This window comes from Idiotropiscis lumnitzeri, chromosome 15 (assembly GCF_059441095.1).
Source record: "Idiotropiscis lumnitzeri isolate Australia: NSW breed Sydney's pygmy pipehorse chromosome 15, RoL_Ilum_1.0, whole genome shotgun sequence".
Classification (NCBI taxonomy): domain Eukaryota; kingdom Metazoa; phylum Chordata; class Actinopteri; order Syngnathiformes; family Syngnathidae; genus Idiotropiscis; species Idiotropiscis lumnitzeri.
Genome location: NC_142405.1, coordinates 12,793,325 through 12,807,985, shown reverse-complemented (window position 1 = coordinate 12,807,985; position 14,661 = coordinate 12,793,325). Strand labels below are relative to the sequence as shown.

The window sequence follows — 14,661 nt, the reverse complement described above, 5'->3', positions numbered from 1 at the left end:
TCTATTCCTTGTTGCAGAAAATAATGAAGAGCCCATGAGGATAAAGGGAGTCACATACTGTTTAATAAATTAGTAAAATGCAACTTAAGTGGCTGTTTTTTTCCAAAGGTAGCTGATCTTTTGAACAGAAGCAGGACGGGATCGGCGTCGTTTTCATATTGGGAGTGGGATGGTGCGGGAGTTCGTTTTTCTTTTTTTTTTTTTTTTTTTTCTCCATTTTTATTTATTTACCCTAATTTCATCCATCCATCCATCTTCAGTACCGCTTCTCCTCACTAGGGTCACGGGGGGGTCCTGGAGCCTATCCCAGCTATCATCGGGCAGTAGGCGGGGGACACCCTGAACTGGTTGCCAGACAATTGCAGGGCACACAGAGATGAACAACCATCCGCGCTCACACTCATACCTAGGGGCAATTTAGAGGGTTTAATCGGCCTGCCATGCATGTTTTTGGAATGTGGGAGGAAACCGGAGTACCCGGAGGAAACCCACGCAGGCACGGGGATAAAATGCAAACTCCACACAGGATGGCCGGGATCGAACCCACACCCGATGCTGTCTCTCACTGTGAGGCCATCGTGCTAACCAGTCGGCCACCGTGCCGCCTTACCCCAATTTATTTATATATTTTTTGCTATGGTCCATTACCTAGACAGGTCGGGATTTTTTTTTTTTCTGCGACAGTGGAATGGGACGGGAGTGAAAATCCATTCCTGTCTTAATTTCTATTAAGGCTAGCAGAATCACATAGCCTACATGCTTGCTACACAAACAACATGTTGCATTCAGAGTACTTGCACAACATTGGGAACTTCTAAAGGTACTTCACAGTTCTCCACGCGAGTCGTTTTTCTTCTCTTATGTTTTCAACGATCAAGAAAAGTAAAAAAACTTAATTAAATTTTGATTTATCCGAAAACGTTATTTGATCTTCTTTGTGCTGTATGTCTGCACAGCTGTGGTAAAACCAGCTGATCTAAAATAAATCATATAAAATCAACCTGCGTTTGCCAATCATGTTTGGAATTAATTAACAAAAACAAAGGATGTTTTTGCTGGAATTTTAGTTCATTTGTAAATGTACATTTGGGAGTTATTTAATTTTTTTGGGGGGGGGGGATTTTTTCTTATTCTGATCTTTACTGTTAACTATAGCAACTTTGGTTGTGCCATAATAAGGATATAGACACTGATAAACTGACAAGCCATATTTACTGCTGATAGAGGAGACGGGTCGAAAGTCGGGCTTAAGCATGCAAAACCTGCAAGCGAGCAGCTTAGGTTCACAGTATCTGTCACCTTGGTGACCAACTCTTGAGTTTCTCTTCGACTTTTCTCCACACCTTATAATTCAAACTTTCCATTTTCTGGAGGTTTACTTCCTCAGAATCTATTCTAATTAGGCTGGCCACGCAATTTATTCTTGTAGCCAACGACATCAAGCAATCGGCCCAATTAAAGCCAATGATGAGGAATATCATGCTTCTATGAACCTATTGCTGATGTTCTGAATTCTCCCTGATTCATGGTCCTCCATGTCACTGCTGTTCATTTTTTCCCCTCTTTTATAAAAACCCAAGCTCTCAGTCAGTCAACAGCTTCCCTCTTACTTGACCTCTTTCCATTTCCATCTTTTTACATCGTGTTGTCGACCACGGAGATTGAAATCTGCAACAATCCTGTTTTGACCAAGTAATGAGTAGAATATATAAACGTCTGTTTAAATGTAAGTAATTAAAGTGAAAGAAAAGAAATACTCAAGCAAAGTACAGAACCTGACAAATAACGTAGTCTTAACTCATATTGTGCAAGAGGTCATAATGTAGTGGCTTGTTGGTTCAATCTACCTGATTTTGTTCAAACAATGTCAAGCTTTTTGAAATACGACCAGAGATGTTGATTCTTCTGCATAAATTACGCGCCCTGCAATGTTGTTTTTCCCTTGGATCTGATTGATGTTTCATTTGGTATTGCTAGAATCCTTGCCCTGAGCCTGGAGCTTCTTTCCTTTCCAAAATAACATTCTGGTGGATCACCAGGTAAGTAGTCCTTTAGTAAATATACTACGATACCTCGGTTGGTAATATTTTTGGCCGACTGGAGTTACGGTTTACGAAAGACAGTTTTACGTGAGACTGATCAGCCACAAAACACAATAAATTAAGAATCATATCATCTCAGATTACCTGCTGGAGTCCTGACTTTGTTTTTATGAACAATCTGATTATTTTATTTCTCAGCACTTAAACTGTTGTTCCCTACCAGGCTGATGATGAATGGCTACAAGCATCCCCTGGAGGAGAAAGACTTGTGGTCTCTGAACCCCGATGACCGTTCACAGAAAGTGGTACCAAAGTTGGCTCAACGTTGGAACATAGATGGTCAAAAGCGAAAAAGGTCAGTGGCTCTTCTATAAAAGGAAATATACACAAAGAAAAATAATGTTTTCTTCATGGCTCGAATGATTCCAAATTACTAATAAGCGACTGATACTGTTTTATCACATCTATTCAGTTTTGTAAAGAATGATTTCACATCATTTTGACAAAGTATTGAATATTAATCGTAGCCGTCTACGTTTCTTGGTGTTTGCAGAACCGAACAGACGACATTGTACTCTCCCAGGCGGGCCCACAACCCAAACAACAAACCGAGTCAAACTGCGGAGGAGTCTGAAATCTTAATAATAAAAAACACTAAAAGAAACGAGCCCTCCCTGCTGTGGGCTCTCTGCCTGGCCTTCGGGCCGTACTTCCTTATCTCGTGTTTCTACAAGTTCATACAAGACATCCTCATGTTTGTTGGGCCTGAGATCCTCCGGTTAGACATTAAAATTACTTTAATGACATGAAGAGTTGCTTTCGGATTAGTCAATGTAATTCTTTTCCCTCTATTGTCTCCAGGCGTCTGATCCAATTTGTGAACAACTCTAGCGCTCCCTACTGGCATGGTTACTTCTACACAGCTCTGCTCTTCTTATGTACTTGCGTGCAGTCACTTATCCTCCAGCGGTATTTTCACGTCTGCTTCATCACAGGCATGCGCCTGCGTACTGCCATTGTTGGAGCAGTCTATAGAAAGGTACTTCTAACTTATTTTGTTGGGTAATGGCTCCTAATATGACGTTGAATTTAAAAACGATTATCTTCAATCGAACCTTTTTTTTTTTTTTTTTGCCTCTCTGCTCCTGCAGGCCTTGGTTATCAGCAGTGCGGCCCGCCGCACGTCCACAGTTGGAGAGATCGTCAACTTGATGTCAGTGGACGCTCAGCGCTTTATGGATCTTATCGCCTATATTAACATGATATGGTCTGCCCCCTTGCAAGTGGTGTTAGCCTTGTACTTTTTGTGGCAGGTAAGAATCTACTTCCAACAACACATTTTTCATTCAAAACTACCAAAATGATATCTTGCAAATAGATTATCTTTTAGTCCAACAAAAATACAACAATTCTTCGTGGTTTGTCCCCTTGAAGCAATCATTTTCTAAAAGTGTCTGTTCTCTTTGGCGCTGTGAGTTGCCATTAGAATTAGAAATCCCTTTATTGTCATTGTACTCAAGAGTGCAACGAGATTAGAGAGCTCCCCTCTCCAGTGCAATACAACAATAATTCAGATAAATATATAAATTAGATAAATAAGAGACTAGTAAGTGCAATGGAAAATAATACTGAATAGGATATATAAAAACACATCACGTTGCTGTTCTGCAAGGTAAGGGTGGTCGTGTGTGTGTGTGTGTGTGAGAGTTTAGAATGGAGATGGCTCTCGGAAAGAAACTGTTTCTCAGTCTATTGGTCCTCGATTTGATGCACTTGTAGCGCCTGCCAGAGGGCATCAGGTCGAACAGGTGTGAGTTTGGGTGGGTATTGTCTTTGACGTTGTTGAGAGCCCTGCTGAGGCACCGGGCGGTGTAGATGTCCGACAGTGAGGGGAGAGGGCAGCCAATAATCCTTTGCGCTGTTTTGACCGTCCTCTGGAGCCTCACTCTGTCCGCCTCAGTGCAGCCGCTGTACCAGGTGGAGACATAGTACGTCAACAGGCTCTCGATGGACGAGTGGTAGAAGGCAAGCAGCAGCTTCCTGTCCAGGTTGAATTTCCTGAGGATTCTCACGAAGTGCAGACGCTGGTGGACCTTCTTTACCACTGCTGTGGTGTTGTGTGTCCAAGAAAGGTCATCGGAGATCTGTACTCCCAGGAACAATAGTCGTTTAGTTAAAGAAGTTAGGCTTTGCGTGTTGCATCCTTGGATGCATGCGCTGACATCCTCGCGGCTCTCAACAATTAATTTGTTTGCATTTGACTCGGCCATTTGACGGGTCTTCAGGATTTTAAAACCATTTATGTTCTATTGCACTTGAGTTGAGCTCAGCTGATTTTGGGTGAGAGGCAGGCTACACCATGGACTGGTCACCTGCCAATCCCAGGGCACGTCTAGACAAACGTGCATTCACACTCGCATTCTCTGCATTGGACAATTTAGAGTTTTCTAACTTGCATGTTTTTGCAAGCTGTAGTAACCACATAAAACCTCCGCAAGCACATACTTCCTGCTAGCTACTCACTCGCAACGCTTTGCGTTCCGTCATGTTACGGTAGCCTGAATAACATAAAATACATCACAAATCCAGGGAAGATGGGACCCAATTGCTTCATTGTTTACTCTAGAACAACATGATAGCCGTATTTCTTAAATCGTATCATAACTATCTTTCTCCAAAGTTGTTATTGAGTTTTACTCTTTAAACTTCGATTAACATCAAATGTCTACTTAAATGATTCGAAGAAAACTCCCCAAATAACAGTTGTGATATGACTTTAATTGGGGCCTTTTGTGCTTGTTCTCTACTTGTGTGTTATTCTGATTCGTGAAAAATATTTAAATATACATTATTGCTGTTCATCATTTTGTTTGTTGTGCAGCTAAGTTTTTTTTATACTGTTTATAAAAGTCTCCTTGAATGTCTTGTAACTCTTGTGCAGAACCTGGGCCCGTCTGTTCTGGCTGGAGTGGCTGTGATGGTTTTAATGGTTCCTGTTAATGCTTTCATTGCCATGAAAACCAAAACCTACCAGGTGAGACTTCTTGGACATGCACCACATCAGAGATATTTTTGCTCTTATTTGAAGTCATTAAAGACCATCTAACTTGGTGGGCCATTTCTAACTCTTCATAGTCAACTAGTCCCAAGACAGCTGTTAATTTTATTCTCAAACGCTTGAATAGAATTTTCGCATTTGTTCTAAGAATGTGTATGTTTTGTATCGCTTGTGTTTGTTTTCTTATACAGGTAGCTCAGATGAAGAGTAAAGACAGTCGCATTAAGCTAATGAATGAGATGCTGAATGGTATCAAGGTGTTGAAGCTGTATGCCTGGGAGCTTGCTTTCAAGGGCAAAGTGTCAGATATTCGTGAGAGCGAGCTACATGTCCTGAAGAAGGCTGCCTACCTTGGCGCGGTGTCTACCTTCACCTGGGTCTGTGCACCCTTTTTGGTGAGTACACTAGTCGCATAGTCATGTGGGGGTCCTGTTTGTGATTAAGAGGAGGTCTCCTTTTGATTCAAAGTTCGTTTGAAAATGAAACAATTTGTATATTGTTTTCTTAATTTAATGTATAATACTCATTATAGGGTGGAGTGGACCCTAAATTTTCATACCTGGGTTTTTATCCCAATGATACTTAGGGTAACTGAAACATGTAAAAATAGAGGAATTTATGGCCCGCTTTGTATAATTTCTTAATTCCGTATCTCACTGAGTTGCAAAGGTTTGCAAGTTTATGCGTTGTTAGAGCCCTAAGTGGATTTTGGTTAATTATATATTTAATTTTTTTAGCTCCATTTGAACAATTTTAATTAAACAGTTATTCATTGTTTGGATTATATTTGATGTCTTATTTTATTGTAATTTTTACTGAAAGTACTTTTATTAACAATATTAAAGTATGTAGCTTCCATAAAGTTGTCCTGCCATAAAGCGCAAGCAACGGTGGAAAAGATGGTGTTGACGACGAAGGATATAATTAAGAAGACAAGTAGGGCAGGGAGCAACAACTTTTCTGACCGTGCGTTCGCCTTTTTTTTTGGAATAATTCGTTTTCAAGGCGACCCAAGTGGAATTAAAGCCACGCCGTTTTTATTTTGTTCAACTACAACGGCGTCGTTCTTTTGTTGTTGTCGTTGCTGGACTGAAATTGAGCTGGAGGGATCAGGGTGGGTGGGCTTTGCCCAAGCGTACCTGCCCAGCCATCTAACAGACTAACTTCTCTTGCCTTTTTACATTTTCCTCCGCAGTGAGACCTGAACACATGACCCTCTGGCTCCAAAGTCCAAGCCCTAATACTGTAGACTAGTGACTGCCACCCCTCCCTGTCACAATTATCACCATTTTTTTCTTTCTCATTCTGCAGGTTGCCCTGTCCACTTTCGCAGTATATGTGCTGGTTGATGAAAATAATGTGCTGGATGCCCAGAAGGCGTTTGTTTCCCTGGCACTCTTCAACATCTTGCGTTTTCCCCTCAACATGCTGCCCATGGTCATCAGCAGTATGGTGCAGGTCAGATTGTGATTCAATGCACATGCTCAGTCTCAAAAGGTTGTATTGCATAATGGAAAAAGTCCATTACCTTTGAAATGTTTTAAATAAACGAAAATCAAATATCGCAACACTCATTAGTTCTGACAGCTGAATGTAGATAAATCATTGAGAGCATTTACTTTCTTTAGGCAAGCGTCTCATTGAATCGGCTGAGAGTGTTTCTATCACATGAGGAGCTACAGGAAGACAGTGTCGACCGCAAAGCAATAGTTGGTTGTAAGTCTTCAATTCTTCCTTTTTTTTTTATGCATTTTTACTGAAAAACAGGTAAATTTGACATGCTTCCTTCCACATACTTTTCTTGTCTTTTCTCATCGCAGCCTCAAACAGTATTTCCATAGTGGATGGAGTTTTCAGCTGGTCAAAAACAGAATCACCAACACTCAAGATGTAAGTATCCAGAAAATTTGGTGTATATATATCCCAAAGTACAGTGTCTGGCTTCTTTATTTGGGTTTGTGTTATATTTGACATACTTGACAGTTTGCTCTCTGAAGTGCAGTTTTATTTATTTGTCCGTGTGTGTCTTCAGGCTGAACGTGTGTATCCCAGACGGCTCACTTGTTGCGATTGTGGGACTCGTCGGTTCTGGAAAGTCCTCACTTCTGTCAGCTCTGCTTGGAGAAATGGATAAACTTGAAGGAAGTGTGGCTGTCAAGGTGTTTACTGGCATTCACACATGCATCACTGTAAAAGCTTACTGAACTTTACATAGAGTACATTTGTTTGCAACATGACCAGATTTTTGAGCACCTGGAGATGCATGTATCTCATTTGTTTGGACTGTAAGTTGGAACAGTCAAAAAATGCATCATGAAGAAGTAAAAAAAAAAAAACATAAGGGGCTCTGGTCAAATTTCTTCAGGAAATAAATTTTACAAAAAGCGATACTTAGAACAAACTGTAGAGCTCCTCTCGCCCCCAAAATCCCATGTCTGGGTTGCATTCGACAATACACTCTGAACTCGCTTTGCTTCACTTTGACCATTCAGAAATTCAGAGGATTGTTCAAATGTGATGTTCTTTTAATCAAAGTGCCCCGCAAAAAGAAATTCCTCAGGCCAGTGCGTCACGCAGTACAAGGAAAGGAAACGACTCCAGCAGCGTGGTTATATTGCAGCTCTGCTGGAGCTCGTCCCCACTGGCTGCTCCCTGCCGGGCACCCGCAGGGCCGTAAAATTAAATGACTCACATACTGTAGGCACTTTTTTTATGAAAATAAAATGATTTGGGGACTTTTTACCAGTCAATAAAATATGATTTGATGGTTGAGGGCACGGAGGCGTAACGTCCACCTCGTAGTGCAAAGGCTTTCCGCTCACACAACACGGGACGAGGCTAAAAACAGATTAGCTTTCGGGCTCACGTATACTACAAAAGCACAGAACAACCCCAAAGTGAATGAGGTTGTTTGCTGTTATGTCTTCTTTTGATAGAAAGTAAATTATGACATTAGTCAATTAGCGATTTTTGCATGCAATGCAAATCTCCAATCTCGTTGTACACTGAGTACAATGACAATAAAGGGCTTTCTGATTCTGAATATTGACCGGTCTCGATCCCGTTGATAAGATCGGGGTAAATTCTACTTCTAACTTTTTCTTTTTAGTTTAAAATCCCTTACCTTAACTAAAATCATGTGACACAATGTGACCAAAAGTAAAATTCAGGTCAGTTATTGTTATTACTCGGCCTTACTTCCTAAATGGTGAATGCCAATTTTTTATAAAGCTTCTAAATTTGTTGCTGCAAATCTCTACTTTAATCACATCTTGCTTGTTTTATTTCAAGTTAAAAGGTTGCATATATCAGTAAAATGATCGCTCCGCTGCTGGACCTTATTACATTACGTGTTTACCTTTGCAGGGTTCAGTGGCCTATGTTCCCCAGCAGGCCTGGATTCAGAATTCCACACTGAAGGAAAACATCATATTTGGCCAGGATATTAGTGAAGACTGGTATCAGCGTGTGGTGGCTGCATGTGCCCTTCAGCCTGATCTTGAGATCCTGCCTGCTGGAGATTCCACAGAGATTGGCGAAAAGGTATTGGTTCATAACCAACCACGCATCTGCAATATCTGAAATGTGGAAAAAATATAGAACAAAAAAAGCTGTGTAAGGTTCTGTGGGAATTCTTCGATCGTTCCTTTTATCTTTAATGCTTGCTATTTTATATCAACAGTAACTACCAGAAGACTGCATATTCTCAGTTGAACTATTTAAATGAATGCCTGCAAGATCGAGGCACGGCTGTGGGGCTGCAGATGTGTTTTTTCATGTTTGCAAAGCCAAACTATATAACTATTTTATCTTTCTATCTATGTACAGGGTGTCAATCTGTCTGGCGGTCAGAAGCAGAGGGTGAGCCTCGCTAGGGCTGTCTACTGCGACCGCATGGTCTACCTGCTTGATGACCCTCTGTCTGCTGTTGATGCGCATGTCGGAAAACACATATTTGAGCATGTCATTGGTCCGCAGGGCTTGTTGAAGGACAAGGTGTGTATGATGGGATTAAATGGCATCTAAGGCCTTGATGTTGTTCTCCCTGAACATTTAAAATATCCGTGTGTGCATGCAGACCCGTTTGCTGGTGACACATGGGCTGAGCTACTTGCCCCAGGTTGACTTGATCCTGGTCATGGTGGATGGCGAAATAACAGAAGTTGGCTCCTATCAGCAGCTCATGGCCACTGAGGGTGCCTTTTCTGAGTTTTTGCATACATACGCTGGGGTTGACCATGTAGACAATCATGGTGAGCCACTTTACACAAGCACATACTGTATCTCGAGTGTTTGGCTTTAGTACTTGTGAATTAATTTTCATTGTGTTGTTTCCCTCCTTAGATTTAGAATCCAAACCAAAAATAGTAACCAAAGGAATGGAGAATGGCGATGCAGCTGGTCTTGCTGGGTGCGTATAACTGGATGACAAAAAGTGCCAGACAATGTTTGCAGGATGAGTCCAACCATAGAATATGACGTGTCACAAGTTCCACCCCTATTGTCACTAAACACATTTCAAAGAGATCGTATGCCGTTTAGTTTCCTCAGTGCATGAGAAGAAGCATGCTTACATTTCCCTGAGTATCTGACAATTCCTGGCCAAATATCACTGTTGCTAAGCAACCTTTTTGACTAAATCCGACGCGTTTGTTTTTTTTTATTATTATTTTTTTTTTCCCTCCACCACTCCATGCTTCAGGTAGGTCATGAAGACGTGGCAAAGGAGACTGGAAAAATATGTTAGACGGCTTTAAAGGGGCAAACTTGTAGTTTGGATTTGAAAATCTCTATCTTTTGTACACCAGTCCTGGAGATTCTCTGACACGCCTCATGGGTCTCTTAAAGGGATTTGTTTTCAAACTATTGAAAAAAATAATCTAACATTGTTAACCAAAGCTCACATATTTATTTTTAGGCCTGGTCAAAGCAACAGTACATCCAAAATACCCCAGGCAGGCAAGGAGAAAGAGGAGCTAAGCAAAAAGGCCAAGGATGCTGGAAAACTGACAGAGGCTGACAAGGCCAGCACTGGACGGGTGGGTTGACAAGTAACATCAGTGCAAACAAGCTGACCTTGCTCAAAGTTTGATTGTTTGAAACGTGAGACTGAATCTGTCTTTTCATGCCGCAGGTCAAGCTGTCTGTGTTCTGGGCCTATTTTAAAGCAATCGGTGTACTGTCCTGCATTGCTTTGCTGCTGTTTTTGGCTCATAACCTGCTTTCTCTGTTTTCTAATTACTGGCTCAGTCTCTGGACTGATGACCCAGTAGTAAATGGCACTCAGTCAAAAAGAAAACTGAGATTGGGGGTGTATGGTGCTCTTGGCCTGTCCCAGGGTGAGTATATTTTGTCAATCTGTGTGCTGTTTTTGTAATATATCACGATATGAATATTTCATATTGATTGATGTCGATATTGAATGTTTCTTTTTTTTTTTACTATTCAAAATAAGGACGCAGGTGGCAGAATATAGGTTATTTTAGTTTAACATATAGTATTTAACCTTTTATTGATAAGGTCAATGGAGCTATGACAAATTCAAATAAATTGGTCCATACAAAGATTAAATAAACCCTTTTTAATCGTGTGCTTTGTTGGGCTGGGCAATATGGCTGAAAAATGGTTCACAATATAAATATTTCATTTCAGTCTACATGTTTAATCATTCTTTTTAAATCCATTTTAAAAAAGAAAAACCAGTAGTTTAATTAAATATAAACTTTAAAACAACTGAATTGATTAAAGATCAAATTAAATGAAGAAAAAGCAAAATTTTCATTTAAAATATCTGGTAGTAAAATAAATTTTCAAGGAATATGCTCAGTTTTTGCATACATTCTAGTGTCGTGTCATGTGCAAATTTGCTCCTCCAGCAGTGCACCATAAATGCTTATTTTCAGAAGATGCTACCCAATAGCCGTATCATTGACATTAACCTTCATTCGATGTTCATGCAATGGAAGTGTAGTGAGCTAATATGCTCTATGCATGTATTACCGTTGACCAATCGTCTTAGGACTGCGTTATCTATGGCTCATCTGGGCTCATTACCGCCAGTAGGCAAAGAGTTTTTCATGTTTTACTTGCTAATTGTGACTTCAGTCCAATACCACCACATATCCATCCAGTGCAGTGGTGTTTAATCAAGTTAGTATCCTCAATATAATCTTATTGCAAGAGTTGAACCGATTTGACTGGTCGCTTATCTGAACTGAGTTGCGCCATACTGTGTGTGTGCACACTTCGTTGGTTCAGCTTCTTTTTCGTGCCTGCAGTCGGCAGCAGAGAAGATTGGCGCTTTTGTGATCAAAATCTCCCTTTAGGTGCTTGTAATTTTGGTACAAATCTACAAATCACACAGTTGTCTCTTCCTTCAACATGCATAATGCCGAATTCATTATTTCCTATTTCCATATAATATTTGTCGCTTGAAAAATTCAATTGGTTAACTACTGTGATACAGGTTCAGTATAGTTAAAATTATTATTTTAATTTTTTTATTTAAATCCAGATTTCTAATCATTTCAAATCCAATGGACCTTGGGGAAAAAAGAGCCTCTATTTCTGATGCTGGTTTGTCCATGCATTATCACTTATTACTGCTTGCACAATAACATATTTTGTCGATATACACAATGAGTGGTTTGGGAAAAAAAGTGAATGTCTTGCTCGTGCATTGACACCTTTGGAACAATAGGCAGTTACCTGAATAAGACTACAGAACTAGACTTCTGTTTGCAGATATTAATAGTACTGACATATTGGGAGCTTTTTTTTTTTCATCGTTCCCAATTGTAATAGATATAGTGTATTTATGATTTATTTTGTATGTGGAATTTCATGCACAAAGTAATGAAAGGCCTTTTTATGTCTGCGAACTCTCGTGTGGATTTAAGATGTGATGGTTACGTATGTGTCGCTTACAAATGGGGATAAAATTGAAAGTCACAAATGTATTTCTTTTTTTTAACTATGTAAATCCCACTGTTGTGTTGTTGTAGGGGTTGCAGTCTTTGGTTACTCCCTGTCCATGTCCATTGGGGGCATTCTGGCATCTCGCTTTCTTCATCAGTCCATGCTTTATGATGTCCTTCGCTCGCCTATATCTTTCTTTGAGCGAACCCCCAGCGGTAACCTTGTCAACCGCTTTGCCAAAGAGATGGACACCATTGACACTGTGATCCCCAGTATTCTTAAAATGTTCATGGGCTCCATGTTCAATGTGATCGGTGCTTGTATTATCATCCTCATCGCTACACCGTTGGTGGCGATCATCATACCCTTCCTTGGTCTGCTCTACTTTTTTGTACAGGTTAGTTTTTCATACAACCCATAATCATGCTTTTTTTCTGTTTCATTACTTTATTCCTGTTTCAGTGGTGTTTCTGGTCATGTTAGCTATTGCATGTTAATTTATATTTATGTGCTTATGTTGCTTTGAGTTATAGTTACTCTCTTATTTGCTCTTTGTTTAGAGATTTTATGTGGCGTCATCACGCCAGTTGAAGCGCCTGGAGTCTGTCAGCCGTTCACCAATCTATACCCACTTTAATGAAACGCTGCTCGGCACGTCCGTCATCAGAGCTTTTGGTGAACAAGAACGCTTTATCAGAGAGAGTGATCAGAGGGTTGACCATAACCAGAAGGCCTACTACCCCAGCATTGTAGCAAACAGGTTGGATGGAATATGATCTTCTGCATTTCCTCAAGTAGTGCCCACCATTACAAGGGAAGCAGTAGGGTTGGCCAATAAATCAATATCAATGGATTGTGAAAGACCATACAAAATATGTTTGCTTAAAAATGTTCTGCAGAAAAAATCTGGATGCCTTCACGTGGTGGCTGAGCTCAAGAGGGCCACCTAGTGAGGTGGCATGCGTCACGGGTGTTTCAGTGTTACTGTTAAGCGGCTGTGATGAGCACTCAAAATGAAGATAGAATTAAATTAAGATCAAATAGAAAAATTACCTATCCCAAATTGATTTTTCCTCATCAGTCATGAGATGGGATCAGATAATGCGAGTTGCTCCACGCTGAAACAGTCATGTTGCGTGAATAGAACCGTCCCAAGTTTGGTGAATGCACAGTCGTGATGCGATTAAGGGTGCGCCAATCTCCTTATTTATGTGGAAAGATGATCAGCGGATCCATTCAAATAAAACAGATCTTGTCCACCGATGTCGTTTCCCTCTGTTAAGGTCAGAAAAAGTCATCCCCTGTCCTCGTCTACTGTAAGATGACTAATAGTCTTTTAATTTTTAGTTAAGAGGACTACTTCATGTCATGTGCGGTTAAAACAACCCCGTTTGTTTCAGCGGTATCATTCAGTGTCACATAAAGGTTTATGTTGTTACTTATGAAAAACAAATCACAATCTGTTAAAAATTCTATCTGCAGGTCCGAGATTTTACAGATTTGGGTTTGGTGATTAGACGGAATATTGATCGGTGCCCTCCTATTGTGGATACTTTCTTTTAATTAATTAATTTATTTATTTTTAACTGCCAATAAAACACATAACTGATTAGTTCACAATTTGAATGTTTTCTTGCAAACATGATTGGTAACAATTTACATTACTAGGAGGTTTTTCTGAAGTTAATGTAAAAAAAAAGTAAGCCTCCAAAGGCACACTTGAACTTCAGACTAGCCACTTTTGCATTCAAAACAACGAAATGAGAGAGATAAAAAAAATGAATGCACAAATAAATCACTGAATAAATGACTGAACAGACCTGGTCACTATTTGAGGAAATTTCACATTTTCTCCACAGTTGCTAGAATAGTAAAATAGATCATTAGAAGTCTGACTTATGTGCTGCTTATTTATCTTTTTTGTGTATATGTAGATGGCTGGCAATCCGACTGGAGTTTGTCGGCAACTGCATTGTGTCATCTGCTGCTTTGTTTGCTGTCATAGCCAGAGAGAATCTCAGTCCAGGTATCATGGGCCTAGCGATCTCCTATGCCCTTCAGGTAAATTTACCCAAGCTCTTCCTCCTTAAATTTCTATGCAACTTGGTCAAGAAACTACTACTTTCAGATGTGTCATACAAATTAAACTGTATTTCAGGCTATCATAAACCATCTTTTTAGAATAGATTACCCTATTGATTATTCATTCATTTCTCAGGCAGACCGGCTCGTAGTCACACGTGTATGTTGCCGTTTCCAAGCAACCACTTTTTTTTAGTTCAAACCGACCACTAACACTGACTGAGGGACTGAGTCCCTCTGCAACAAATGTACGTGCAGTAAATACGGAACGTGCTAAATGGTTCCAGGCATTGCAAAAATGGTTTTAAAATGATTCATTCCATTTTTACACTACATGTTTCAAGTGACACGCTTAAGATAATGGACGAACACGTGTCTTGGGCACTGGTCAATGCAATTGCAGCTTAAACATGCAGAACGGGTCTACTGTGCAGGGGCACCTTTTACTTACGAGTTGACCAATTTAGTTGTCTGATTTACAAGCTGTTTCTGGTTTTTAGACATCACACCCGAGTCTGCCCAAAAAAACACAAATAAACACTATACATTTTAAATACAGCA

General features: G+C 40.2%; 1 protein-coding gene across 2 annotated transcripts in view; it reads left to right on the top strand.

The window, feature by feature from the left end:
• Positions 1–14,661, top strand: part of abcc1 (ATP binding cassette subfamily C member 1 (ABCC1 blood group)) — a 32,289-nt gene that overhangs the window by 9,498 nt on the left and 8,130 nt on the right. For both annotated transcript variants that reach the window (XM_088316061.1, XM_088316060.1), the window contains exons 6-25: positions 1,978–2,039; positions 2,266–2,397; positions 2,596–2,820; positions 2,904–3,081; positions 3,194–3,355; positions 4,984–5,076; positions 5,292–5,495; positions 6,412–6,558; positions 6,729–6,816; positions 6,921–6,990; positions 7,133–7,259; positions 8,467–8,643; positions 8,929–9,096; positions 9,179–9,353; positions 9,445–9,511; positions 10,019–10,139; positions 10,235–10,439; positions 12,105–12,415; positions 12,579–12,778; positions 13,953–14,079. In XM_088316061.1, the coding sequence (XP_088172187.1) occupies positions 1,978–2,039; positions 2,266–2,397; positions 2,596–2,820; positions 2,904–3,081; positions 3,194–3,355; positions 4,984–5,076; positions 5,292–5,495; positions 6,412–6,558; positions 6,729–6,816; positions 6,921–6,990; positions 7,133–7,259; positions 8,467–8,643; positions 8,929–9,096; positions 9,179–9,353; positions 9,445–9,511; positions 10,019–10,139; positions 10,235–10,439; positions 12,105–12,415; positions 12,579–12,778; positions 13,953–14,079 (3,039 nt within the window). The remainder of the gene's footprint in view (positions 1–1,977; positions 2,040–2,265; positions 2,398–2,595; positions 2,821–2,903; positions 3,082–3,193; positions 3,356–4,983; positions 5,077–5,291; positions 5,496–6,411; positions 6,559–6,728; positions 6,817–6,920; positions 6,991–7,132; positions 7,260–8,466; positions 8,644–8,928; positions 9,097–9,178; positions 9,354–9,444; positions 9,512–10,018; positions 10,140–10,234; positions 10,440–12,104; positions 12,416–12,578; positions 12,779–13,952; positions 14,080–14,661) is intronic.